The sequence below is a fragment of the Lepidochelys kempii genome, chromosome 3 (assembly GCF_965140265.1).
Source record: "Lepidochelys kempii isolate rLepKem1 chromosome 3, rLepKem1.hap2, whole genome shotgun sequence".
Lineage (NCBI taxonomy): Eukaryota > Metazoa > Chordata > Testudines > Cheloniidae > Lepidochelys > Lepidochelys kempii.
Window position 1 is genome coordinate 208,593,881 of NC_133258.1, and position 26,743 is coordinate 208,620,623.

The window sequence follows — 26,743 nt, forward strand, 5'->3', positions numbered from 1 at the left end:
ATTCAGCAGAGCGAGATCCTAGTACAGAACAAAACTCTCACCCCGTATGCAGCACGGGCTGGAGTTGTGGGAGGACCTCTGAAGGGTGTAAGAATGAGAGGAACCAGAAGAAGTAATCTAACCAGCAATTAACCAGCAGAAAACTCAAGCTATCCACCAACCTTGCCAACAGTACTGGAGTTCTATCATCACTAGAACGACCTCGTCTTGAATGGCTCCCCCAGGAGACTATTTCCTAGCTTCAGGCAAGCATGCAATTTCTTCTCTTCCCCACTCTATTTTAGAGTGAACCTGCATAGGAAGTTCCCAACTCAGCTTGAGTTTGAGGCCTTGTGCTCCACATAGGTTGTTGCAGGACAGCCAGTAGCACCGGTCTGCATTCAACAAAGAGAAGGCCACCATGTCTAGTGCTTAGTACACAGGACCAGGAGACAAGGGCCCCGGAGTCAGCATTGACACTGGCTCACTATGTGGCCAGGGGGCAACATTCATAAGCAGAGATGAGGACAATTCATGTCAGATTCCCAAACCAGACAGAAATGCAGGGTCAGAAGATCATCAGATGCTGCTAGACGCTTTGGCAAGAATGTTTAGAACAGTGACCAAAACCATCTGCTGCTGATACTGGCTCATGTATTGTCATGATATCGTAGTATGTTTCCAGCTGCTGTATCCCCTTGTCTCAGCCCTACGTGGTCAAATGTGCTATGAAGAGTCAAAGGGGCAAAAGAAAACACCGGCGGTGATGGACCCGATTCCCAGGGGTGCTGCATGCCCTGAGCCCTTGCTGGCTTTGTCCAATCAGCACCTCCGGAAGTCAGCCCCGTTACTGTTAGATCACAGTAAGAGTCAAGGGAGGAGGTGACAGAGAGAAACATGATCTTTGAAAAGCACCTGCATGACCACAAGTCAGATCTTTTTTAAGTAGATGGCAGGGGGAGGAAAGAACATCCCCTGAGACACCCTGCATCCAGACACTGACAGACACCCAATTCTCTGAATATTCTTGGGGAAACCCTGCATCCCACAGCATCTTCCCTCAGAGTGCTCTCCCTGCAGTGATGTTACCATGGGAGGAGGGATAGCAAAAATTGGGGATTGGTCCTGCTTTGAGCAAGGGGGTTGGACTAGATGACCTCCTAAGGTCCCTTCCAACACTGATATTCTATTATTAGCTTCCTGCAGACGGCTCACCGGGGGCCCCCCATCAGTACTGGTCAAGGCGATGCATGGCACTTTCCAGGGACTGATCGCTAAAAGGGGGTTGAGTGATGTGATTTACATCGTCTTGTTGAGCGGTGAACACGTGCTAAATACAGAGGGCCCAGTGCTGCCTTTGATACAAGTCCCTAACACCTCCTGACCTCAGCAGGAGGTGGCTGTGCATGCCTAGGGGTAGAATTTGGTTCACAAAATCCTAAGCAAAACCTTAGCAATGTTACTCCGAATAAGGCTGAGATACGTATATCTAGAACGTACGATCAGCGACCGGACATGCAAATGGATTCCTAAAATGCAGGTGGATTGGTCACAATTACGAATTCTAAATCCCTCTGAGCCTTGTAGATTCTTTCCAGAGAGGAAAGGAGGACTTGTGGCACCTTAGAGACTAACCAATTTATTTGAGCATAAGCTTTCGTGAGCGACAGTGAGCTGTAGCTTACGAAAGCTCATGCTCAAATAAATTGGTTAGTCTCTAAGGTGCCACAAGTCCTCCTTTTCTTTTTGCGAATACAGACTAACACGGCTGTTACTCTGAAACCTTTCCAGAGAGGGGCAGTCAGACACGGATCATTCAGAACTGGAACACAGGGCTCGGTTCCTGCTAGCTGGGGCCAGGAGAGCACTCGCTATCATCACTTACAGGGTCAAAACTAACTACCTTTGGCAAGGCGGCATCACCGGAGCCAGGCTGAACTGCTGGCTGAGTCACTGCAGTTGTTCTTGCCAGGAATCACATCGTGTTTTCGGATTTAAAAGGCTATTTCCTAGTGACGGGTCATGTACATTAAGTCACAGGAAATTCTTTGTCCCTCCACCCTACTTCCTGAGCTTGAGTAAGAATGGAACGTTAAAGGCCACGCTCACATTAGATTGGATGAGGGATGGTGAAAGTGAAAGGTCTCTGCGGATGCAATCCATCGAGGGTTATGGAAGTGTCAGAGGAGGAGTCATTCAGATGCAGACACAGTGGATGTGACTGAGGGCAAACGGAAGGAAGCCAGGTCTCACTCACTATTTTTATTATGTAAATTGTCCAAGATTTTACTTCATTCACAGGCCAGGTGCTATCAGAGCCGTGACTCATGGGGGTGCCATGGAACGCTAAAGATGTGGCCTGACCCCTCTCGGATTCCATCCAGGCCCCAGGCATTCCTCCTGCTGCCATCCAGACCCTAGCGTACTCCCTCAGCTGTGCCGGGCGACTTTTAAGATGCAGATTTCTGCCACCACAATACTTTTAAGCCAAAGGACATTTTCCCTGAAACCAGATGCAACCTTTGAAAGGAGCGCCCTAAGATGTACGCACCCGACTGAAAGGGTTCATAGAATCATAGAATATCAGGGTTGGAAGGGACCCCAGAAGGTCATCTAGTCCAACCCCCTGCTCGAAGCAGGACCAATTCCCAGTTAAATCATCCCAGCCAGGGCTTTGTCAAGCCTGACCTTAAAAACCTCTAAGGAAGGAGATTCTACCACCTCCCTAGGTAACGCATTCCAGTTTCACCCTCATAGTGAAAAAGTTTTTCCTAATATCCAATCTAAACCTCCCCCACTGCAACTTGAGACCATTGCTCCTTGTTCTGTCATCTGCTACCACTGAGAACAGTCTAGAGCCATCCTCTTTGGAACCCCCTTTCAGGTTGTTGAGAGCAGCTATCAAATCCCCCCTCGTTCTTCTCGTCTGCAGACTAAATAACAGGTTAATAACGACGGGGCTGGAAAGTACTGCTGTTCTGAATGAGCCATGGCACAGAGTGGTGTTCAGTTACCCTCAGCTGGTCCGTATTCAGCAAAACTAGCTATTATGCCGATTACGGTAAAAACGAACCCGTTATAAACAGTCACGAAATCACCGAAGAGCAGAAAAAGGCCCTGGGCCTTGGAGCACCCCCTGCCTTCCCAGGTTAGAGCTACGGGAGAGCTGCCTGCAGGACTGGCCCCAAAGCACCGATAAAGAAACGAATATCTGCACTTGCTCAATCATTTATCAGGAAGCCAACTTCCTTCTGATGGCCAGCAGAATGCTGAGCGTGGAGAGGTGTCCTGTATCTTTGAGTCTCCCTGGGGGCGCTGTGAAAGTGGTTACTGGTGCCAACACCCTTCCTCTGCCCAGCGTCCCAGCCAAACAGCTGAGCTGGGTGCTGGGACCAGGGGAGAGCTAATCAAGCACCCTGAAGGCATCTTAAAAGCGGTTTCTTCTACTTCCTCCAGGATTCAAATCCGAGATGCCCCCAACCCCAGCACCCACGGGGAAGCTGGCACTGCCTGTTGCCAGCCTGCAGATGTCTGGCCAGAAGGGACCTCATGGCTTTGACATCCTAACCCCATGAGGGTCTTGACCCTTCTGAGACCCCAGACCACCAGCCCAGCAAGAGACCAGCAACGTGCTGAAAGCACACGGCCTGCAAGCTGCTCCGCACAGACACAACCAATATCTTTTGGCTGGTCCGGCAGTGCCTCCCCACCCGCAGAGGGAACAGCAGCCTGTGTTCTTATTTCTCGAATACAGAGACGGCCCGAATATCCTCTCTCTTCCACCAGCGTGGACCAAGTGATTTACCCGAGCGTCAATGGGGCTCCCCCAGCTTCTGCTGGTGCATGCGCGAGGAGAGACAGGCCCAGCATGGCTGACTAGCTGCCTGCAGCCTCCCTGCAAGCACCATGCCGCAGCAAACACAAGCGGCTCGAACCACAACGCCAAGGCTTACCTGGAGGCGGCAGCCGTGCAGAGGCGAATAGCCGTCGAAGCCTGGCACCCAGGACACCACCAGGCTGTGCGCTGTTCTATTCAGGACATGCACGTCAGTCGGTGCGGCTGGAGTTCCTACATGAGAAAGCCAGGCCTGGTCAGCACTAATGTGTGTGAACACAATGCAGGCTGCCAGCCGGCTGCGGTGCAAAAACACGCATGTGCAAGCTCTGGAGGAGAAACACCTGAACACTGAACTCAGTGCTGTGGAGGGGGCGAAGCCTCCCCAAGAGAAATAAGCTGGTCCGTCCCAGGGCTGCTGTCTGGGGCCAGGGGAAGCAGCACCACCGTGGAAGGCATATTCAAGCAGTGGCCTGACATAGAGAGGTAGGGAGCAATGGCACGTGGGGGTCCCCGGGGCTGCCCCCCGGGGCTGGGAGCTTGCCTGGAAGGCTCGTGCCATTCGAACCTGCAGATCGGGAACTTCCAGTGTGCACCAGCAGCCTCTCCACGGAGTAACTGCTGTGCTGCAGGTGAGCGTGCGTTAGAAACCACCCCGTGCTGTGCGTGGCCGTCCCATGCAGACTAGTCCTAGGGCCACGCTCCTCTCCGCAGCACGGTCGTGAGCTCGGGTGCGCTCGGACCCCGCCGGGCCGTGAGGAGCAGCGTGTGCTCAGCACGAGAGTCTCCAATGGGCGGCACTGATTTCACACGCCATGCTCTGTCCCTTCGCCCCAGAGAGCTGCTCTCCCTGGCCAAGGATCACCTGCCCCTGGCCACTGCCCACTCTGAACGGCAGGAACCCAGCTGGGTTGAGCCGAGCGCCAGTCAGAACCCCGGGCAGACAGCTATCAGCAGAGCAGTGGCCGCAGCCCTGTGAGCCCAAGTCAGGAGTCTGGCTGCCGTGCGCTGGGCAGACGTACCCTCTGTGAGGGTCAGAACTGTGTCTCCTTTCACGAGCCCGGCGCTCAGAAGTGGGTGACAGGATGGTCTTACGGGGCAGGGGAGAGGGGGCAGGGGTGCCAAAGGGGTTAACGGAAGGCTCTCTCAGAGAAGGGGGACACAGTGCTGTGTGTGAAGGCCAGGAGAAAGCTGCCTGCTGAGGGAGCTTGGAGGGCGATGCAGCTAGACCGCGGACTGCCTCCCTGAGCCCATCCCAGCTGCCCAGGAGATGCTACAGGACAGGTCAGAGGCAAAGCTCAGGACTCACCATTATGTTTATGTAACAATACATAGCATCAGTTTATTGCTGTCTCCAGGTGCCTCCCCTGTGCCTACGGTGAGCAGCGGACTGGGACCAGCACCTGCTCATTCTTTAAATGTCCCTTGAGGGGCCAGGTTACCCAAAGGAAGAAACGAGGTCTCTGACTCTCCATGCGGGATACCTGATCCCTGCACTCTCCCCTTCCCTGGCCTCCGGGACAGCTGCTGCTGCTGAGCCCTGTTCCCCCCAGCCTGGGTGTTGCTGCCATCTGGGCCCTGGATGTGGCACCCTGAGGTGCTGGGACTGGGGGAAATGACTTCCCAGAGCCTTCAGCACCATCCCTCGCTGGGATGGAGGAGCACAGGGAGCCGAACACCAAATGGGTGAGTTAGTCAGGTGCCCCCTTTACAGCCCTAATGTATGGGGCAGACTGTTAAAAATACAGGCCACCCGGGCACTCTTCTTTGAGGTACACGGCTAGGCAGCCGAGCCCGATCGTGTGTGTGTGGGGCCAGCAGCACCAAGAGCTCAGCCAGGCTGCTGGCAAAGCCCTAAGGGAGTGACTGTGGCTGTTCACAGCCTTGTGGGTCGGATCAGGGCGGCTACTCTAAACACGCCGGCGGGGACGAGAGAAACCGAGAGAGGCTGGGGGTGGGAGCGGGGACTCGTTCAGGAGCACCGGACACAAACTCCATGTGGAAACCAGAACGCAACAGACCGTCTTCACCTTTCCTGGAGCTGTCTGCACCCACTCTGCGCCCGTGAGCTGAAAGCAGCGCTCTGCCTCGGCTGGGAGCGCGTGGGCTCAGGGAAAACACGCCCTTGGCCGCCGGGCGACTCCCGCTCGGGAATTCCTGGAATTCCCGGCACTTCCCATGGAAACACTGAGGCTGGCTCGGACCATGAAGGAAGGAAGGGAGGGAATGGCACAGCCTTTCTGAAACTCCCCTCAGTTTCACAGCTCTGCTTTCACGCGAACTCTCGGGTGCTTCCTCCCTCAGTCACAGCCCTGCTGACGCCCAGCTTTCCAGCTAGCAGAATCCTGGCAGGGGACCCTCGGGCTGAACTGGCATCCGCCTTGTGGCCATACTCCTCAGGGGGTTTTGTTGTTGCAGTGGCCAGCAAGGGAGCGGAAGGCAGCCTGCTCTGCTGTGGAGGGGAGAGAGACAGACCAAAGCACAGAAATGCTGTGCCTCCATCCAACTCTCCAGTCCCTTAGGATCTCTGGGGCTTCTCCAAGAATCTTAGAGCACCTGTGGGTTTGGTGCGTCTTGTCCTCTGGGCTAGGGGCAATACCTGCTCTCCCCAACAATACAAGCTGCAGGAATCTCTGCGTGGCCTGGGTGAGCTCTGAGACCAGGCTTTGGAGCATAGCTTCCAGTGCAATAACTAGAGCTGGGCAGGAAACAGTTCTCCTGTCCGGCAAGAATTTTCTGAGATTTTTGAAAATATTTTCCGACCCCGAATTGGGATGAAAACTTGAAGTCTTGAAACTGTTCACCACCCAAAAATGCAAAAATATCAGATTGGGTCAAGTGAAACACTAAGATCATTTCTAAAGGATTCTTTCTACGCTGACATTTTTTTGTTTGCAGAGTTTTTTTTTTAAAAACGAAAAATCTAATTTTAAATTTTAAGACATAGTGTCATTTTGACCTGAACAACCACACTTTGTTTTGTAAAATGTCAAAATGGGACATTGGATGATTCTGAAACTTTGTTTTTCAAGGTTTTTCCAAAACAGATTGAAACTGACCCTTTCCGCGTACAGTCTTGGTTTTGATGAATCGGCATCTTCTACTGCAAAATTTGTTGTCCAAAAATTCCCGACCAGCTTTAGCAATAACCTCATTCCATGGTCTCACTGCCATGCGGGCTCAGGTAGGAGCCACACACAGTCTACTAGGCAGAGACCTTGGCAGAAGTAGTGAGACAGATTTCATGTTCATCACTTACCTTTTATATTGATTTTCACTTCATTCGATGCAGTTAGTCCTTTCCTATTGTGAGCTTCACAGCTGAACACTGCAGTTTCGCTAAGACCTGCAGTCGGATAAAATAAACAGATTTAAAGATTTTATTAAAGCTAATGTTAAAAAAAAATTATATAATACATAGATTGGAAAAGAGTGTCTGTACATCTGGGTATAGTGCTAAGATTATCCACAAACACAAAGTTAGTTTTTTAAAAGTCATACGATACATAGAGTACACTATAACAGGACAATGGCCAGGCGGTGGTGAATGTTAGCAGGACAAAGGGAAGTCCTTTCACCACCCTGCATTTCTTTCAAGCTCATTTAATTTCATTCGCCACACAAAGATACTAATTCCCAGGTGTTCAGCTAGCTATGAACCATGCCTGATCATCAACACTCCTTCACACATGAGGAAGAGAATTTAAGGGGAGAGTTTGCAGTTTCTGTGAAATGCTCAGGGAGATTAGAGAGGCTATTAAAATTAAAAAATTAATAATAATAATGGGGAATTTCTATTATCCCCATATTGACTGCGTACATGTCACCTCAGGAAGAGATGCAGAGATAAAGTTTCTTGAGACCTTAAATGACTGCTTCTTGGAGCAGCTGGTCCTGGAACCCACAAGAGGAGAGGCAATTCTTGATTTAGTCCTAAGTGGAGCACAGGATCTGGTCCAAGAGGTGAATATAGCTGGACCGCTTGGTAATAGTGACCACAATATAATTAAATTTAATATCCCTGTGGCAGGAAAACCACCACAGCGGCACAACACGGTAGCATTTAATTTCAGAAAGGGGAACTACACAGAAATGAGGAGGTTAAACAAACAGAAATTAAAGGGTACGGCGCCAAAAGTGAAATCTCTGCAAGCTGCGTGGAAACTTTTTAAAGACTCCATAATAAAGGCTCAACTTAAATACCCCAAATTAAAAAACATAGTAAGAGAACCAAAAAAGAGCCACCGTGGCTAAACAACAAAGTAAAAGAAGCAGTGAGAGGCAAAAAAGTGGAAGTTAAACCCTAGTGAGGAAAATAGAAAGGAGCATAAACACTGGCAAATGAAGTGTAAAAATACAATTTGGAAGGCCAAAAAAGAATTTGAGGAACAGTTAGCCAAAGACTCAAAAAGTAACAGCAAACATTTTTTTAAGTACATCAGAAGCAGGAATGTGACGCCAATTTTTAAAAAAGGGCTCCAGAGGTGATCCTGGCAATTACAGGCCTGTAATCCTGACTTCAGTACCAGGCAAACTGGTTGAAACCACAGTAAAGAAGAAAATTGTCAGACAAATAGATGAACGTAATTTGTTGGTGGAAGAAGTCAACATGGTTTTTGCAAAAGGAAATCATGTCTCACCAACCTACTAGAATTCTTTGAGGGGGTCAACAAGCATGTGGACCAAGGGGATCCAGTGGATATAGTGTACTTAGATTTTCAGAAAGCCTTTGACAAGGTCCCTCACCAAAGGCTCTTACGCAAAGTAAGCTGCCATGGGATAAGAGGGAAGGTGCTCTCATGGATTGGTAACTGGTTGAAAGATAGGAAACAAAGGGTAGGTATAAATGGTAAGTTTTCAGAATGGAGAGAGGTAAACAGTGGTGTCCCCCAGGGGTCTGTTCTGGGACCATTCCTATTCAACATGTTCATAAATGATCTGGGAAAAGGGGTAAATAGTGAGATGGCAAAATTTGCAGATGATATAAAATTACTAAAGATAGTTAAAACCCAGGCAAACTGCAAAGAGCTACAAAAGGATCTCTCAAAACTGGGTGACTGGGCAACAAAATGGCAGATTAAATTCAAGGTTGATAACTGCAACATAGCACATTGGAAAGCATAATCCCAACTATACATATAAAATGATGGAGTCTAAATTAGTTGTTACCACTCAAGAAAGATCTTGGAGTCATTGTGGATAGTTCTCTGAAAACATCCACTCAATGTGCAGCGGCAGTCGAAAAAGTGAACAGAATGCTTGGAATAATTAAGAAAGGGATAGATAATAGAACAGAAAATATCATGTTGCCTCTCTATAAATCCACGGTACGCTCACACCTTGAATACTGTGTGCAGATGTGGTAACCGCATCTCAAAAAAAGATGTATTGGAATTGGAAAAGGTTCAGAAAGGGGCAACAGAGCAGCTTTCGTATGAGGAGAGATTAATAAGACTGGGACTCTTCATCTTGGAAAAGAGACGGCTAAGGGGAGATATGATTGAGATCTATAAAATCACGACTGGTGTAGAGAAAGTAGATAAGGAAGTGTTGTTTACCACTTCTCATAACAAAAGAACTAGGGGTCACCAAATGAAATTAATAGGCAGGAGGTTTAAAACAAATGAAAGGAAGTATTTCGTCACACAATGCACAGTCAACCTGTGAAACTCCTTGCCAGAGGATGTTGTGCAGGCCAAAACCATAACAGGGTTAAAAAAAGAACTAGATACATTCATGGAGGATAGGTCCATCAATGGCTATTAGCCAGGATGGGCAGGAACAGTGTCCCTAACCTCTGTTTGTCAGAAGCTGGGAATGGGTGACAGGGGATGGGTCACTTGATGATCACCTGTTCTGTTCATTCCCTCTGGGGCACCTGGCACTGGCCACTGTCGGAAGACAGGACACTGGGCTAGATGGACCTTTCGTCTGGTCCAGTATGGCCGTTCTTATGTTCTTTTATTTTTAAAAAGTTATTTTTTCCCCCATGAACATGAATAACCCATTTTTGCCCTAACCACTTCAAATTTGCCGTAGGCTGCATTTCTGCACATGCAGCCCAGGAAACAGGGGAGGAGAAAGGTGACACCCTGGTCCCAGTGAAGCCAGGCACCCAGATACTATCATGATGAGCGCGGTATAAAAACCTATGTAGAACTCCTGCTGACTTCAGTAGGGTCAGGATTTCACCCAAATACTTTAACTAAGAAGCAGAGAATGTAAGAGTGTGAAACCAAGGAGGAAGACCCACTTCTGTAGCCCACAGTAGCAGCTGTTGCCCCATTTGAGAAATGGAGAGGCAGAAAGAGGAAGAACCCATGAGAATAGCCTTTCATCCTTTGGTTTGTTTTTAAAGATTGCTCACGTCATCCAAGTGTGATAACAGCAGCGGAACCCCCCGGGGTCCAGATGTGACCCCCATCCGGATAACTGTGCCTCACCCAAAACCTCACTTCTTACCAACGGGAACGTGAGCCTTGTGCAGAAAGGAGCATCCTGGACCGCTGCAAGGGGACTGTGCGTTCTGGGGAATGTCGCAGGATGGACCTAACACCCCCCCTCCCCCCAGGACCTGCTGGTGCTGCCAGCTGCTGTGGCCACTGGGGTTGTGCTGCGTGAGGCTCACACTGCTCCCTCCTAAACATGCAGCAGAGGTGGCTGCCCTGGCAGTTTAAAGAGCCACTTGAAGAGCTCCCTTCTTTTGCATTTCCTAGGCACAAAGAGCAAGACACGTCCTACAATGACAAGAGCTGGCTAGCCCACCCCTCTGCCTGTTCTGTGGGCACAGGACCAAAGCCCCCCGAGTCCTGTGCAGCACCTGTTCCTAAAGGCAGGGGAACTTTGATGGTAATCTCCAGGCGGGACTTTTAGATCGGGTCCACCTCTGTCTGCCAGTACCCTCACTCCCAAAGAGGAACACCGTGGCTTAGATGCTCAGCTGGGGTGACGTGACGTAGTACACTGCAGTCAACAGGCTCTGCTGAGACGCACCAGCTGCGGTCTCGGCCCTGGGCTTTTATAGATGGACCTCAGTCTCTGGCCATCCTGGGAGTTTTTAGTCCCCTACTTGCCCTTAAGTCAGGCCAGGGAAGTTTAAATCTCATACAAATATTTTAGCGCTAGTTTGGAAGGGCCCAGAATTCCGGCCCTCTCCCTGCCAATGAAACCGCTCAACCTGCCCAGGTCCATGCTGGGGTCGACAGGGAAGGGATTTGAGAGACCCCTGCTGGGAAAGGATCTGGACTGAGGGGTCTGGTGCGCTCCAGCGGGGACAGACAATCTAAGGCTGACTGGCTTCTAGCTAAAACACTAGGATGAAGGCATTGCTTATGCTTTGTGTTGGCCTTTGCTGATCACAAAGGAATGTCGGCAGTGCCCTTATCTGAAAGGGCGGCTTACCCAGTGGGACAGAGGCCAGAATACCGGGCAGTGCTTCCAGAATCCAAGAGGAAAGGAAAAGTATGTACACAACATGTTGTGGGATCCTCTGGGTACCACAGCAGACTCAGAGTCTGGGTGTCCCCTTTCCCAGCCCACTTCCTCCTCGGCACGATCCTACACGCTGACGCCGGGGACACACTGTTCCTTGGCGTGCAGGACACAGAGACAGGCCACTGAGACCAGGGCTCTCCTAAGGAGTTTGGGGAGGGCGCCCAAACTTAAGTGCCTCACTTGAAGTAACCAGGGGGCAGCAATTCTTTAAGCCACCTCTGCCGGCGAGGGGAGGAGCCCAGCAGCCCCTCTGCAGCGGGGCAGAGCCGCCCACCTACACATTTTTTGCCAATGGACAATCTGTGTCTAAGGCAGCGATTTGGAGGCGCCGTGTCCCTGTCCACCGCAGGGTATTTGAGTGGGAGGGGTATATTTTCCTACTTACAGGGCCCCTGCTGCCCACTCCAAGGATGGGGTGGGAAGCTATAGCCCTTGCTGGTCAGTAGGAGAGCTGGGGAAAGGAATCTTCCCATCGCACTGCTGGTGCGTTCTGCTCTCAGACGGACTCCCGGGGCGGCAGCTGCCAACAAGCCCTATTGCAGGCCCAGCACTGCTACTGCCATGATCAATCACCTGCCCAGAGACGCGCACCGGAGGTAGGGAAAATGGTCTCTCGGTCCAGAGGCTGCTGCAGCATTGAAACACAAGCGCTTGTTATGGGTCAAATCCTGACCCTTTAAAGTGAATGGACGCTTTGCCATCAGCTTGGCCCTTTGTAAGTAGACGATTGTGTAGTGGGCTAATAAATCAGACCTAACATGTTGTGAATTATTCATATTCAGAGCCTAGACTACTGCAGAAGGGCCAATGGGTTCCAAAGCTAAAGGGTACAGTAAGGAACATAAGCACATAAGAGCGGCCTTACTGGGTCAGACCAATGGTCCATCCAGCCCCGTATCCTGTCTTCTGACAGTGGCCAGTGCCAAGTGCCCCAGAGGGAATGAACAGAACAGGGCAATTAGCACGTGATCTATCCCCTGTTGCCCTTTCCCAGAGTCTGGCAAACAGTGAAACAAACCAGTGAGTTGTTAGAACTTGGTTCACTTTACATCTTCCGGAGCGCTGGCTCATCTTCCAAGCTGCCCAAATCCACAGATCGCCCCTTTTCCAACCTCTCTGTATTATTTATCACTATTATCCCTTATTCCCGCCACACCCCAATATACGTTCCACACATTGAATCCATTCAGTAAACAAGGGCTCATTCAGTTTCCGCTCCCATCAGACTAGGAGGCAGAATGTAAAATAAAAACGAGCAATGCTCAAAAGGACATTTTGATGATGGATATCAAGATTTCATCCACACTTGGATCCCCTTTACGATTATACAAGCAAGAAATGATTGTAGGAGTATTACTCTCATTAGATATACATCATATTACAACATCATTAACTAGCGTGTAGTTACAGAACTGTTCTAACTTTTGATAAGACTAATTACCACCAATTCTAGCACTGTGCCTGGTATCTCCAGAGGGAAGAGCTTGAGAAGTCTGAAATGAAACATGTTGCAGGTTTCTGAGGAATTCCTAGTTTCCATTCAGATTTTCATAATGCTTCTCAGCATCCGACTGCTTCTCTTAAAGTTAAATATCTGAGGTGGAAATGTGGAGTTTCCTCACTCCCAATAATTACAGGGTGGTTACCATGGAGTTAATGTACCAGGATTCTAAAAGACAGACAGGAATTCGGCAGGAGACCAATTGGGCAAAGCTGAGTAAAGCAGACATGAAGGACACCTTTTGGTTATATGAATTAATGGTAATGACAGCTATCAGTAATTAGAACTGGGCTGTAACTACAGTATAGCTACTCTTTAATTATCCTAGAAGTATTATAAAGTATGTAGGAGAGAGAGAGCCTGGAGCACTGGGCTTGGTGCAAGATTCAAGGCCTGAACCAGAGGCCATGAACCAAAATCAGGCCATGGATTAAAGCAGATGTTTACAAGCGCGCCGTCTGATATGCGCCCTTGGCAAAAGTATTGCCAGCGTGGCTAAAACACAGGTACTTCTAAGAAGCAACAGATACTGGGTGTACGTGAGAACACACTCCAGAAGATTAGCTCAGGGTCATCCTGAGCTAACACCAGATAAGAGGATGTTTTGCCCAAGACACTTGGAGCATAATACAAAGGGAGGCAACAAGCAGGTGTCCTGGAACATGTGAGGTGGCATGGAAGATGTTTGTCTCAGTCTGTAAAGACTGGGGTACCTCACCTTAACCCTTTGTGTGGCCAAGGGGGCATCAGAAAGTCCTGCTGCAGACTGGGCTGAGTCCTTGCCACAGCGTACTCGTGTTTTAGCATACCTGTAGCCATGGAGCCAGGGCAATAAACCTGGCCGAGTGCCTTTGTCACTGAACTATGCCAGTGGTTGTTCTTTCTGGTAGTGCTGTCGAGGTCTGCTGAACCAACTGTTTGCACAGAGCTGGGAGAGCGCACGGAGAGAGCACGCATGCACCTAAATGACAACAAAGTATGCCCACCTCCTACTGAAATTAATGACAGGTCCGACTAGCTCTAATAGTGCTCCCAAGCCTTTTGCACAGTGGTGTTTGTCAAAACTAACTGCCTTCACTTCCTAGCCACTGACTTTTACTAATGGGACTTAACCATTTGCAATCGGCTTTTTGCATGTTTTTGCAAGTTTCGTTTCCAACGTTCTCTCCTGGGGATATATTTTTCAGCTGATGCGATGTTATGGACGAGTCCTTATTCACGCTCCTGTTCTCACAGTGATAAGAAACGCTTGGCACAATAACCCAGAATTGTTTAATGGGGAGCAGGGGTTATTCACGGGCTTCCTTCCTTCCTTTTACATATCTCTGAAGTTTTCCCGTTTTCAATTAAAAATCCCATAAAAACAAGGCAATCCTTGTATTTCAGTCCTATCTGCCTGGCAGAGCTGGGATTTCCCAGCGTTCTTTCCAATGGTTTCAAAACGCTTTTGGAAAGAGGATTTATTTTTACCTTCTAATTTTCTAGGCCATAATCACGGGGGTCAGGGTCTTACACTGAATCCTTTGCTCAACCGAACAGCCCTTGCTCATGCAAGTTGTCCCTTTGACGCCAATAGGGCGACTTGTGCAAGAAAAACTGCTCCAACCATCCGACCTAGAGTTTGCTAAACAGACAGAAAATGCAGAAGGGATGAGTCAGATCTTCCAGCTTTCGCTGCCTTTTAAAATCTCGCTCTGGAACCCAAAACATGCCAGCTATAGCATACCACATGTACAGCTGGAAGTGAATCAAGCAAATTCCCCTCTTTGATCTTTTATGGCAAAATCCTCCTGGATTTTACATCACAGTGGGAATAAGGTCTGTTGCAGAGAGTGCGTGTCTCTCTCCCTTACTCATCCTGGTTTGCCAGGCCTCATTCCCCTCCCTACCCTCCATGCACATCCAAAGCTCTTCTACATCCCCATCTGTTCTCCCTCCTGGGGTCCCCTGGCAGCAGCAACAGAGCGTAACCAGGTGCGATCTCAGCAACACTCACACCAGGGTCACGCCAGGCTGTAGGCCAGAGTGAAACTCAGCAGGCACCTCTCGGGAAACCACGTGCTAACGCTCAACCCCACGGAGCGATGAGTCTGGGGAGAAAGCTAAAACCAGGGGGGACGACCAAGGGCCCTGATCCTTGGCTCCAGCCTAGGAGTGCTCGGTGCAATTCAGAGGAGTTGCAGTCCCATAGCTGCTCTGACCTACATTTGCGGCCAGTGGCCTCAGGGGAAAATCCAGCCCAGGAGCCCCAGGGATCCTGCACTTACTATAACCCTCTCAGATCACTCAATACACGGATGGACTGAATGCACCTCATCCAGCTCCCACGTGTGCCCCCCGAGAGCCCACCTCCCGCCCAGCCCTGCCTGTTCTCACGGACGCTCACAGCAGGAGTCCCGAGGATCCAGCCCTTAGAGGAAAGGAAATACACGCAATGACCCAGCCATGGAGAGGACCCAGCTACAATGCAGTAAATGCCGCTTTCACTTCCTCATTTCACTTCATTTCCTCCCGCCCCAGCTCAGAGGCCTACACAGCAGTTTTACAGCCCCGTGAGCCTGAGTCAGCTGACACGGCCCAGCTGCGGGGGGAGGGGGGGCAGTGTTAATTGGCATGTAGACACACCCTAAGGGGACTGCTGCATGGGCTGGCAGGGGACCCGACCCTCAGAAGCACCATAGCAAAGCTAGAGCCACCTGCTGACTTCCCTTGCAATTCTGGGCTCTCTGCACCAAGACGTGCATCTTCTTATCAGAAACAGCCTCCTCCATAGACTTGGTGCTCGCAGTTCCCTGGGGCTGCTGGCTGGAAAGGTCTGTTTCTAGGTGCGGGGAAGGGAGTTTGATTGCAAACTTCCTCGTCAGAAGAAATTTCCAACCCTAAACTGAAACCGGCTCGAAGCCCCAAAACCAGCCCTTTAGCTTCACGTGACCAAAGCCGATCTGTATCTCCCAGTGGGGAGACATAGCCTCTGCCCCCCTTTGGGAGCTACTTGGGGTATGACGAGTGTCCCCGTCCATTCCACTTCGCAAGCCTCAGCTCCGCGGCTCCGTGTTCCTGCCTGACTCAGGAACGGGGATCGAGTCTGCTGACCCACGCAGGTCCCTGGGCCCGCAGCAAGCTGCACTGTCAGACAAGCCTGAGCAATGACTTTGTTTTCACCCTCACCATACTGAGCCTGGAGGGGAAGGCAAAGCAGGGACTTTCACCTCAGGAACAATCAGTTCAGCTGAGTTAGGGCTCACTTCACACCCTCTCCATGCGCTCACTCCAAGCGTAAAGCATTGTGCTGCCATGCAAGAGGCCCAGTTCACAGGGATGTGCAAAATCCTGTTACCTCCCAAATAATTCATGGTCCAGCTCATTCGAGTCAGAGAGTTAGCTGAGCTGAAGTGGTTTCACTGTTCAAATTTGGGAGGAGATCCCTAACAAGTGCTGTAATATACCTGCGCTCACAACCCCCCCATACTAAACCATGCCGTGCTCCGAGGTTAAAGCCAGTTCAGGTCACTGGGCTAACCAGGACTCCTCGGGCCTTATCCCACGGTTCTTTGTGCTGAGCTGCTCTCGTGTGAGAACGGTGGGAAAACTCGTCTGTTCTTCTGGGCACATGGGGGGTCGGGGGAGAAGGTGTTGTAGGCGGGCACTGGAGGACTACCAGCACTGGAAGAGTTTAGCCTGTGTCCTTGCTGCCAAGCGGGCGGGTTACCAGCCTCACAGAGGCTCTAGCCTATAGCCCCAGACAGGCCAGAGAGCCCAGGTTGAAAACAGCATCACACTCAGCCAGTGTGTGTGGATGGGTCAGGGGTTGGAGAGACACCCCAGAAAGAGCCTGGGTTAACTCTGCAATGAAGACATACCCTTATGGGCAGCACGCACCCAGACAAACCCTCCACAGCCAGCTAAGGCTCCTCATTTAACACACCATGTTCCTCACTTTCACTGATGGGTTCTAGAGCCAGGTCCCACGCACTCCAATGGGCAGAGTAACACAATGTACGCCCCACATTCCCCACCACCACCGTGTAACAAAGCATGAACCCTGACCTCAGCGGCATCACCTCACCGGTCTGCTAGACAGCCCTGCACCAGGGAAGGGTATGACGCGGGAAGAGCCCTCGATTTATAGACTTCGAGGCCAGCCGGGATCAGCACAGCCTTGACCGCCAGAGGCCCGCAAACAATCACTGCAGCATCAGCCCCTGGTGGGGGTCACAGTTCAGGTTCTGCATTCTAAGGTGGTACGGAGGAATGGGGCGTGGCACGATCCCCGTTAGGCCAACGTGTCCGTCAGGGCAGGGTTTGACTCTTTGTCTATCAGTGCAAGGATGTAACCGTCAATTCGACACGGGAGTGAGCCCTGCAGCGAGAGGAGATCACGTCTATTGCAGAGCAGGATGGCTGAAGGCAAGGGCCACCGTGTTCCTGGCTGCTTCTGCGTGCCAGCCATTAGCCAGGCGCAGCCAGCCAACCGCCCGGCAGTGAGTTCAGTCGGCGAATGCCAGCCAGCCAAGCCGGGCAGCCGTGGAGCTTACCACGCTCCTGTTGCGGCAACGGCCCCCCGTGCGCTGAAACTGCCCCCGGGCGACACTCACCTGGCAGAGTCAGGACCGAGGGGGAAATGTACGGCTGGTCATTCACCCTGCTGCTGTTCCAAAACCAGTAAATCTGCACGGGCTCCGGGGGCCCCACGGCCTGGCATGTGAGGTTGAACGGTCTGTTCCTGGTAACGTTCAGCCTCTGGGGCTGCCAAAGGAAGTGGGGGAGCCCTACGCAGAAAGACAAGGAGACGGGCACCTTAAAAACACTTGCAACAATAATACTACTAGTCAATAAGGTCCAGGCCTGCCAGCATCGCTGCCAGGGCAACGGTGGCTCTCAGCACAGGCATTGTGTGCCCTGGCACCTGCCTCCCACACTGGGTAGCCCAGCCTGCTCCACCATCTCCTGCTCCTGGACTGCTCATTCCCACTCCCGTCCAACTCCCGCTCCCCACTGCCCAGCCCCGTGCACAACCCCTGCCACGAGCTCTCCTGCCAGTGCGCTGGCATTGTTACTAAATGCCTCTTTCAGGCCCCGTCTTACCTTCCATCTGGACAAAGATGGGGTCTGACTCAATTTCCTCATTGTGGATTTTCAGTTTGCAGCTGTAGGACCCATTATCAGAGCGCTGAGCATTGGTTATGCTGTCAGGGGAGAGGAAAGGATTCACCTCGAGACTTATCACAGCAACAGCTTCCGTGCACTGGCACCAAAGACGAGAAATGCTGGAACACTTTTACGCTGGATCTCAGGAGGTATTACCCACAAAAATGGCATTAAAAGAATGTTACGGTTGCAAAGTCAAGCACTCAAAAGATGCAACCTTCTTGTGTATATGCATTATGATACAGTCTTTGACTGGACTCAAAGACTTTAAGGCCAGAAGGGCCGGTCATGATCATCCAGTCTGACCTCCTGCACATTGCAAGCCACCGACCCTCACCCACCCACTCCTGTAACAGACCCCTAACCTTTGGCTGAGTTCTGAAGTCCTCAAATCATGATTTAAAGACTTCAAGTTACAGAGAATCCACCATTTACACTAGTTTAAACCTGGAAACGACCTGTGTCCCATACTGTGGAAGAAGGCGAAACACCCACTCAGGGGAAAATTCCTTCCTGATCCCAAACATGGTGATCAGTTAGACCCTGAGCATGTGGGCAAGACCCACCATAATTACTGGATCACCTGCTTTTTCCCCAGAAGACCCTGCTTCATTCAGTCCACAGGGTGGCTGGTGCTCACTTACTGAGCAGCTGCCGAATAGATTGTTTTATCCTCAGGATTTAATGTGTGGGTCTGTGGTTGCCACTATTCAAACCCTGCTCTGAAAACAGAATTATTAACGTCCTTCTAGGCTTCTCTATGGTGCGCATCGGCACGCTGCCATCGTTAAGTGCTTCACACATTTCTTAACGTTTATTTTCTCACGGCACTATTATCCCCACAGGACAGGAGGGGAACTGATGCACAGACAGGTTACAGTCACAAGTGCCCACTAATTCTGGGAGCACAATTTGAGACACCCAGGACCTGATTTTGCAGAGGGCTTAGCATTATATACATTCCAAACCCAGCTCCCGGGGACTTCAGTCGTGCTCTGAAACCTCAGCACTTTTTACATCAGTCCCCAAGGTCTCAAGTCAGGCACCTGGTTAACGAGGAACACACACTTAGTGACCCCCCTGCACAAGAACCATGCAGCAGATTCCCCCCCGCCACCCTCCCAGCTCCTAGTCTCAGTCTCTCCCTATGGCATGGGGATGGAAAGGCCTAGGGATAACATTTTCCAAAGCACTTTAGGGGCATAACCTCATCCCCTCACAATGGGTACTCTTAGGTGACTTTAGGGGCTTTTGAAAGAGAAGAACCTGATGCATGCTGGGACGTTTGCTTTGAGAACAGCATATGTGTTTGTTTCAGGATTGTCTCACAGCTGTCCTGTTACAAACCACAATGGTGAAAAACACAGCTCTGGGGCCCTCTTGTAAATGACAGTCATGGACAAGCTGGGTTTTTCCATGGACTCAGAAGCTGTGTGGGAGGAGGAGTGCGGGAGGGGACAGTATCTGTGGGAGTCTATGTTTGGCTTAAAGAAAAGGAGTACTTGTGGCACCTTAGAGACTAACCCATTTATTTGAGCAGAAGCTTTCGTGAGCTAGATGCATCCAATGAAGTGGGCTGTAGCTCACGAAAGCTCATGCTCAAATAAATGGGTTAGTCTCTAAGGTGCCACAAGTCCTCCTTTTCTTTTTGCGAATACAGACTAACACGGCTGTTACTCTGAAACCTATGTTTGGCTTAGTGGATCTTCCTTTCCTTTTCCTCCCTACACTGTGGGTTTCATGCAGCCGATTCCTGCCTAGTGAAGGTTATGCCATGGTCCTGGGTGTGAGTCCTTGCTGAATGCCATCACCAGTGGATCTGACCCTAGGACAGAGAGGAGCTCTGTCCCATCTGAGAGCCAAACCTTGCCTCCTTGTCCAGCCGTCCTGACCACAGCAGGACTGAGGATCTGCCTTCTTTAAAAAAAAGCCATGACTGGGGGCTCAGATTACATCAATCCCAGCCCCTGCTTCATGCCGGACCATCTGGGAGCTCTATCTCCCACCCGCTCTGTTCCTTGGTCTGTCATGCAGGGGGGTGGGAGATCGGGGTCCTGGGTTTGCTTTGGGAAGCTGACTTAAAGCAAAGGGCATGTGGGTGAGCCTGTGTTTTCTGTCATCACCGGATTCCTATTTTCCATCAGGCAAGAAAGGGTTTAAACTAGCTTTTCAGGTCTGCAGTTTTACCTGCCTGACAAGTCAGGAAGGGTATGAATAGCCTGTGCTGTTATCAAAGACTGGAACAGCCAAACTTCCACCAGCCCCCGACTGTTACCCTAGCCACAGGGTTGGTTCACAAACACCTAACTGATCAGCAAACACCACAGCCCCCCAAGTAGAAATCTATCCCGGGCCTGACCCTGCTGGCGGAGCTCCAGGGGCACTCTTCGCAGTTGTTCTGCAGGGATCTGCGTGCAGAGATCTAAGCTACTGGGCTGGGCGAGAGTTTTTTAGCTGCATCTTGAACTGAAGATGGCACTTGGCAAACCACCTTTTAAACAGCTGGCTAGTTTACCTGAAGGTAGAGATCATAGTTATTTCGCCATCGTCCATGACCTGGTAATGTCGAGTGGACATGCGGCCAGGCTCCTGCGGCTCCTTCCCGTCTTTCCACAAGGAAATGACAGAAGAGTCTTGGTTGAATAAGAAATGAGGTACCTTAATTGAGCAGTTAAACGTGAAATCTTTATGCTCATTAATTACTACATGGCCTACTGTGGGATTGAATTTAATTAGCTGTAGAGAGTGGGCCGCAGAGGCTCCGTCCAAGAGAGATGCATTGGCCTGGTCAGGATATGGCTCCGTGGGGGGTGTTCGTGCTTCGGCTTTGGGGGTATCATGCATCGTGGTTAGAAGGGAGCGGGGGTGTCGAGGCGCAGCCGGCCAGTCCACCGACAATGCTTGCGTGGATGGCGACAGGTGGGACATCCTCCTCTCCTGCTTTCCCTCAGTGTTCTCTGCAAAATAAGACCCAGGTTTATGTCCCTGTTCATTGCCAGCAGCGAGCCCGCCGCGGTATTCGGCGTTCTGTGCATCTCAGCAGCCCCGAAGTCCCAACGCTTCTATTCTCCACGGCCTCACCCCGGGCACGGTGGACCCAGGCACACCCCATCCCCACAGTGGAGCAGACCCAATACTAGCAGGGCGTCTCCGCAGAGACCCCCAGTCTCTATGCAGCATGTGTTCATGAGCCAGACCCTCGGCTGGTGAAGCTCCACCAACTGGCCTGAAATACCATCCACGGCCACAGAGACCCCCTTCACCGATACTGCCGAGCCCAGCCCCTTGCTCAGGCAATGAGAGCACCGCAAGTTGGGGGGCGGGGGGGAAGGGGCACAGCTGTGTGAAGGGACCGGCCTCCATAAGTGATGGCTCCTCCCTTTGTGGATCTGTGGGTGCTCCTCCCCACGCAGCCCCTAGATCTGGTGGGGTGTAAGGCCTCACCCCCTGACAACTTGGTGCCCCCGAAGCCCTCCCCCAGGAGGGCGGCGCAAAGAGAGCGCTGTAAAGGCGAGGTTCAGCGTTCTCGCCCCCCGCCATACTCCCAGGTGTTTTCCACAGGGGGGATGTGTCTGGCCCAGATGTTATGGTCAGTCCTGTCCACACCCCGCTAGTGTCCCCAAATGTCTCCTTCACTGCGGAACAAAACCTGACCCAAAACAGTCCACGCACACCAAAAAGCCAAAGACAGCCACATGCACACGTGTCATCTAGACAACGAGTCATGTTCCTGACATCCGGACGGCCCTCTTCCCAGCACCCACCGACCGAGATGCTGCCATTAACATGAGGCTCCGCATCTCCTACGTACTGATTCCAACACACCCGCAATGAAGACAAAACTGGTATTTCCCTGGCCGTAGACATCACGCTGCACTCGATTGATCCTGGCTTTGCAGAACGCCATCCCACTAAAAAAAAGAAAAGGAGGACTTGTGGCACCTTAGAGACTAACCAATTTATTTGAGCATGAGCTTTCGTGAGCTACAGCTCACTTCATCGGATGCGTACTGTGGAAACTGCAGAAGACATGTCTTCTGCAGTTTCCACAGTACGCATCCGATGAAGTGAGCTACTGCAGAAGACGTCTTCTGCAGTTTCCACAGTACGCATCCGATGAAGTGAGCTGTAGCTCACGAAAGCTTATGCTCAAATAAATTGGTTAGTCTCTAAGGTGCCACAAGTACTCCTTTTCTTTTTGCGAATACAGACTAACACGGCTGTTACTCTGAAACATCCCATTAGAGTGCCTCAAAGCACTGCAGACATGAGCTATGCCCTGCCTGTCTCACAAGGCCTTTGTAACCACGCAGCACCATGGAAGTCAGTGGGGCTCGGTGCAGGAGTTTGCCCCAGGATGGATTCGAGCTCCTTGAGGCAGGGACCCCATCTCCTGGGTGTTTGTACAGGGCCCGACACAGCTGGGGTGTGATTCTGAGGGGGGCCTCTGGTGCCTCTGCCACAGAAATGTCAAATGATGGGGAAGCACGGACGGACTGAAGGTTGAACCTGCATGGTCCTGGGGTAGAGTGCTGGGCACTAAGTGGAAGATCAAAAAAGCCAGGAGTGGGAGAGAGAGGATCTGACCCCACAGTGCTGAGAGCACTGTTGTACAGCCCCCACGTCATGCCTGCCTCGTAGCAGAAGGAAGGTCTACGGGGAAACGTGTGCCCTGCTAGGATTTACACCCAGGTCTCCTCCACCCACACCCTGCCCCGCGCATGTTAGTGCTCGGCGCAGAGGATTATGCTATCACCAGAGCTGGGCTCCATCTTTTGGACGAAGAGGTTAGCCGCTCAAAAATGCAGCTTCAATTGACCCGAAACTTTCCACCAACTTGACCCGATTAGTTTCAGCTGGGAAAATGCTTTGCAGGGCCAGCTTCGGAAACCATGCCCATGGAGGGGGGTGGGGGTTAGCCCAGTAACATTAGGGCACTGGCTTAAGGTGCGGGAGATGCAGGTTTGAATCCCCACTCTGGAGCAGGGACTTGGCCTCAATTTTCTCTTTCCCAGGTGAGCATCCTAGTCACCAGGCGCTAGGTTGTTCTGGGATGGGTCAATCCCTCCAGCTGAAGCTGTTATACTTTGTATAGACACAAATATTCACTGGGCCAGAGAGAAAAAATGGCAGCCTGGTGATCGAGGCACTCACCTGGACGAGAGGGGATGTGATGCAAATCCCTCCTCTGAATGGAGAGGTCAGACTGGGTCTCCCAGGCACTGCCCTACCCAGCGGGCTAACGGGCAGAACCACGCACCCCTTTCTGTACAGGACTGGAATGAAATGTTCCTGAGGACCCAAAACAGACTTTTCCGATTTGCTGCCAAATTCCAAAAGTGTTCAGAACAGAACTGGAGATTTTTTCTGGTGTTTCAGTTTGCTGACCAAAACGGGAGAAAAAAATCATTTCTTCGCCCAGCTCTAGCCGTGACCGGATGGCAGGCTCAAGGACACAAGGACTCTCTGACGCCAGGTGGGAGAAATCGATTTCTGCCACTGAGCCACCCGGTCAGCTCAGGTGGGCTCTAGGAGCTCCAGTTTGGGAGCATTCAGGGATCTGAGTGTCCCCAGGCAGAAAGAATTCAGTACAGGGCGATTTCAGTGAAAGCCCCTAGGAAGAGAGCGAAACTCAGGAAAACATTTGGGCTGAGGTGAACGTTTTGCAGTTGCTAAGTTCACAATAAAGGCAAACCCCAGGAAGTAGAGAAGTTTGGACCAACGAGAGCGAGCGCACACTGTGCTAGCAATAGGGTGGGAATGCTACCTGATTACATATCCCTCGGGCTGACATGAACTTTGGTCCCTGCATAGCCTAGGCTCACCCTTGTGTGACAGCCTTGCACTTGCTGCTGCGAGTTGCCCAAGGACTTGCAGCATCGTAAACTCCATGACTTCTGCAGGGTGACGCCGCAGTTCTCTGGTAGAGCCACAGAGAGAACCACAACACTGAGGATGGACTTGCGGCTAAAGCCCATGAGTGGGAGTTGAGACCTGGGGTCTGTAAGTCCTTTGGCCTGTGTGCCTCAGTACCCTTATTTATCCCCTTTTATAAATCAGACCTCACACAAGTGGTTAATGATCACAAAGGGTTGAGAGATCTGTGGTTGGAAGGCACTTCGTCAGGGTTCTTCTGCTGAGCTACCCCTCGGCAGGGGTTAGAATCCTACAGGGGCTACAAATTCATTCCTGTTGACTTGTGGCGAGTTCAGCCTCTAAATCCCAGACGGGATATAAAGTGCAGTGGGGGGAGGGATCTAGGGTCTGGGACAGTGTAATGTTACCAGGAGAGATCCCAGGAATAGCCAAGCACAGGCAGAAATGTGTTTTGTTGGTGTTTGTTGGTATTGACTGTATTTGCTGGATTTTGTTCTGCTGGTATGCATTTCTTTGCTACAGAAGCCAAACCCCTAGCCGGGCATGGGGGAGCTGACAGGGTCCAGTGTTACCAGAGTGGTCAGTGCAGGGTGGGAACGCCAATCCCCCACTCACAGAAATATGGGAGCTCCCAGACCAAACAAACACACACTTCCCTTAACCTGGAGTTAACCTCGCGTGTGATGTTCACCATGTGCCTTCACCGACCAACCATGCTGCCCGCACATTCCAATCCCTATTTTGTAACCTCAGGGTAGGTCTGCACCCCAGTTAGACGCCAGCTGACTCGGGGTAAGGAGCTGTTTAATTGCAGTGCAGATGTTCAGGCTCGGCCTGGAGCCTGGGCTCTAGGACCCCGTGAGGAGGGAGGGTCCCAGAGCTTGAGTCCTGACAATTACAGGGCAATTAAACAGCCCCTCAGCCCAAGCCCCTGGGGGGTTGGGGGGGCGCTAACTGCAGTGTAATTGCAGCACAATTGACTGCTACTTAAAGCTGCCTTACCTGAGCTCCTTTTATGAGAAAAAAACTGAAGATTAGGATGAAGAATTGCCTGTAAACGCCTACTAAAATTCAGGGTGATTTCAAAAACCATTTTTAATTTTTTTTTAAAATAGGATTTTTTAAATTTCGTTTGTTATACTAAGTTTTTCTTTTTAAAAATAAACCTGTTTAACATACAGTCTAAATTTAATACAAAATATGTTAACACCTACATTTATAATCTCTTAAAACTTTTACAGAAATAATAAATATGGAAATCCATGAGCCTCTATCAAAAACTCTGAGTTAAAGGCTGCTTTTCCATATAAAGAAAGAACTGGGGGAGAAACATGGAACTTCTGAGGTCAAGCTTTATAAAAATAGCTCCGTAGGTCAATGTAAGTAAATTTAAGAGACTGTCTCATTTTTAAGAGACTTACAGGAGTAGGAATTTAAGTGCCAGTCACTTTCACTTAGGCGTATTTGAAAATTTGCTCAGGCTGACCTAAAATAATCAGCTTAATTCACTGACTACAGTAAATCCCTCTGTTTCTTTAAGAAATCATTTAGGTGTAAATACAAATCATGTTTTGATAGGAGAAGTTTATGTATCCAAAACATTTAAGGTCATTTTGTTTCATAAAAATAAATTGTATTTGCTGTTGTGTGTAATTCCAGTTACCATCCTAATGCAAACTAGATCCCGTTAAGTTGAGTTTGAACAGAGACTGGGAGCGACTGGGTCATTACACATAGTGAATCTATTTCCCTAAAAGAAAAGGAGGACTTGTGGCACCTTAGAGACTAACCAATTTATTTGAGCATGAGCTTTCGTGAGCTACAGCTCACTTCATGAAGTGAGCTGTAGCTCACGAAAGCTCATGCTCAAATAAATTGGTTAGTCTCTAAGGTGCCACAAGTCCTCCTTTTCTTTTTGCGAATACAGACTAACACGGCTGTTCCTCTGAAATCTATTTCCCTAAGCTAAGTATCCTCCCACCTTCTTATCAACTGTCTAAATGGGCCATCTTGACTATCACTACAAAACTTTTGTTCTCCTGCTGATAACAGAGCATCTTAATTAATTAGCCTCTTAGTCCACCTTTTCATGTTCTCTGTATGTGGGCGTATATATCTATCTTCTTACTATATGTTCCGTTCTATGCATCCGATGAAGTGAGCTGTAGCTCACGAAAGCTTATGCTCAAATAAATTTGTTAGTCTCTAAGGGGCCACAAGTTCTCCTGTTCTTCTTATTTAGTAAATAAGCAATCATTCACCTTTTTCTAACATACTAAAAATATACAATTAATAGGAATCTGAAGTTATTAAGCTATATAATTGCTTAAACAAATTTATATAATTATAGTGCACCCTCCTGGGTAGCAAAACAATGTACCAAATCTAGTGTAAAGGCTCTATTGAGTTGTAAATAAGCATGTTTTAATGGTTATGTCAACCCATGAGAATGCACCTTTCTTTAGAAAATAACATGTACAAATGGAAAAGTTGCTTAAAATTTGTGATTTAAATCACTGTTTTGAATCACCTTGATTTAAATCAGACCACCCAATTAGTTTAGTCTTTCCCAGCTGCACATTCCATCAACCAGACTAGATTTTCAAACATTTTCCCAAGGAAAGCTAATAGCAACCTCCTATAAAGGTTTCATTTCCCTCCATCCTTACATGGTACTTCTCCTTTGGAGCTATTCATTTGAGTTTTCCCTAGATTGATGGCACTCCCGAGGCCAATCTTGCATCAAACTAAAAGTAGCATTTTAAAATAATTTCTCAGAAACAAAGTTGGGTATTTTAAGATTCTAGATCTGGAGAATATTCCCCACACAAATCATTTTACTAGATTATTTTTAAAAACTTCTATTGGATTTGATAGGCAAAATACACTGTTGGCTGGATCAATCTGCT

General features: G+C 49.9%; 1 protein-coding gene across 1 annotated transcript in view; it reads right to left on the reverse strand.

The window, feature by feature from the left end:
• MERTK (MER proto-oncogene, tyrosine kinase) overlaps positions 1 to 26,743 on the reverse strand; it is a 64,282-nt gene that overhangs the window by 31,859 nt on the left and 5,680 nt on the right. The window contains exons 2-6 of the mRNA XM_073339908.1: positions 20,473 to 20,914; positions 17,895 to 17,995; positions 17,405 to 17,578; positions 7,074 to 7,160; positions 3,933 to 4,048 (exon numbers count right to left, since the gene is read on the reverse strand). Of these exons, the coding sequence (XP_073196009.1) occupies positions 3,933 to 4,048; positions 7,074 to 7,160; positions 17,405 to 17,578; positions 17,895 to 17,995; positions 20,473 to 20,914 (920 nt within the window). The remainder of the gene's footprint in view (positions 1 to 3,932; positions 4,049 to 7,073; positions 7,161 to 17,404; positions 17,579 to 17,894; positions 17,996 to 20,472; positions 20,915 to 26,743) is intronic.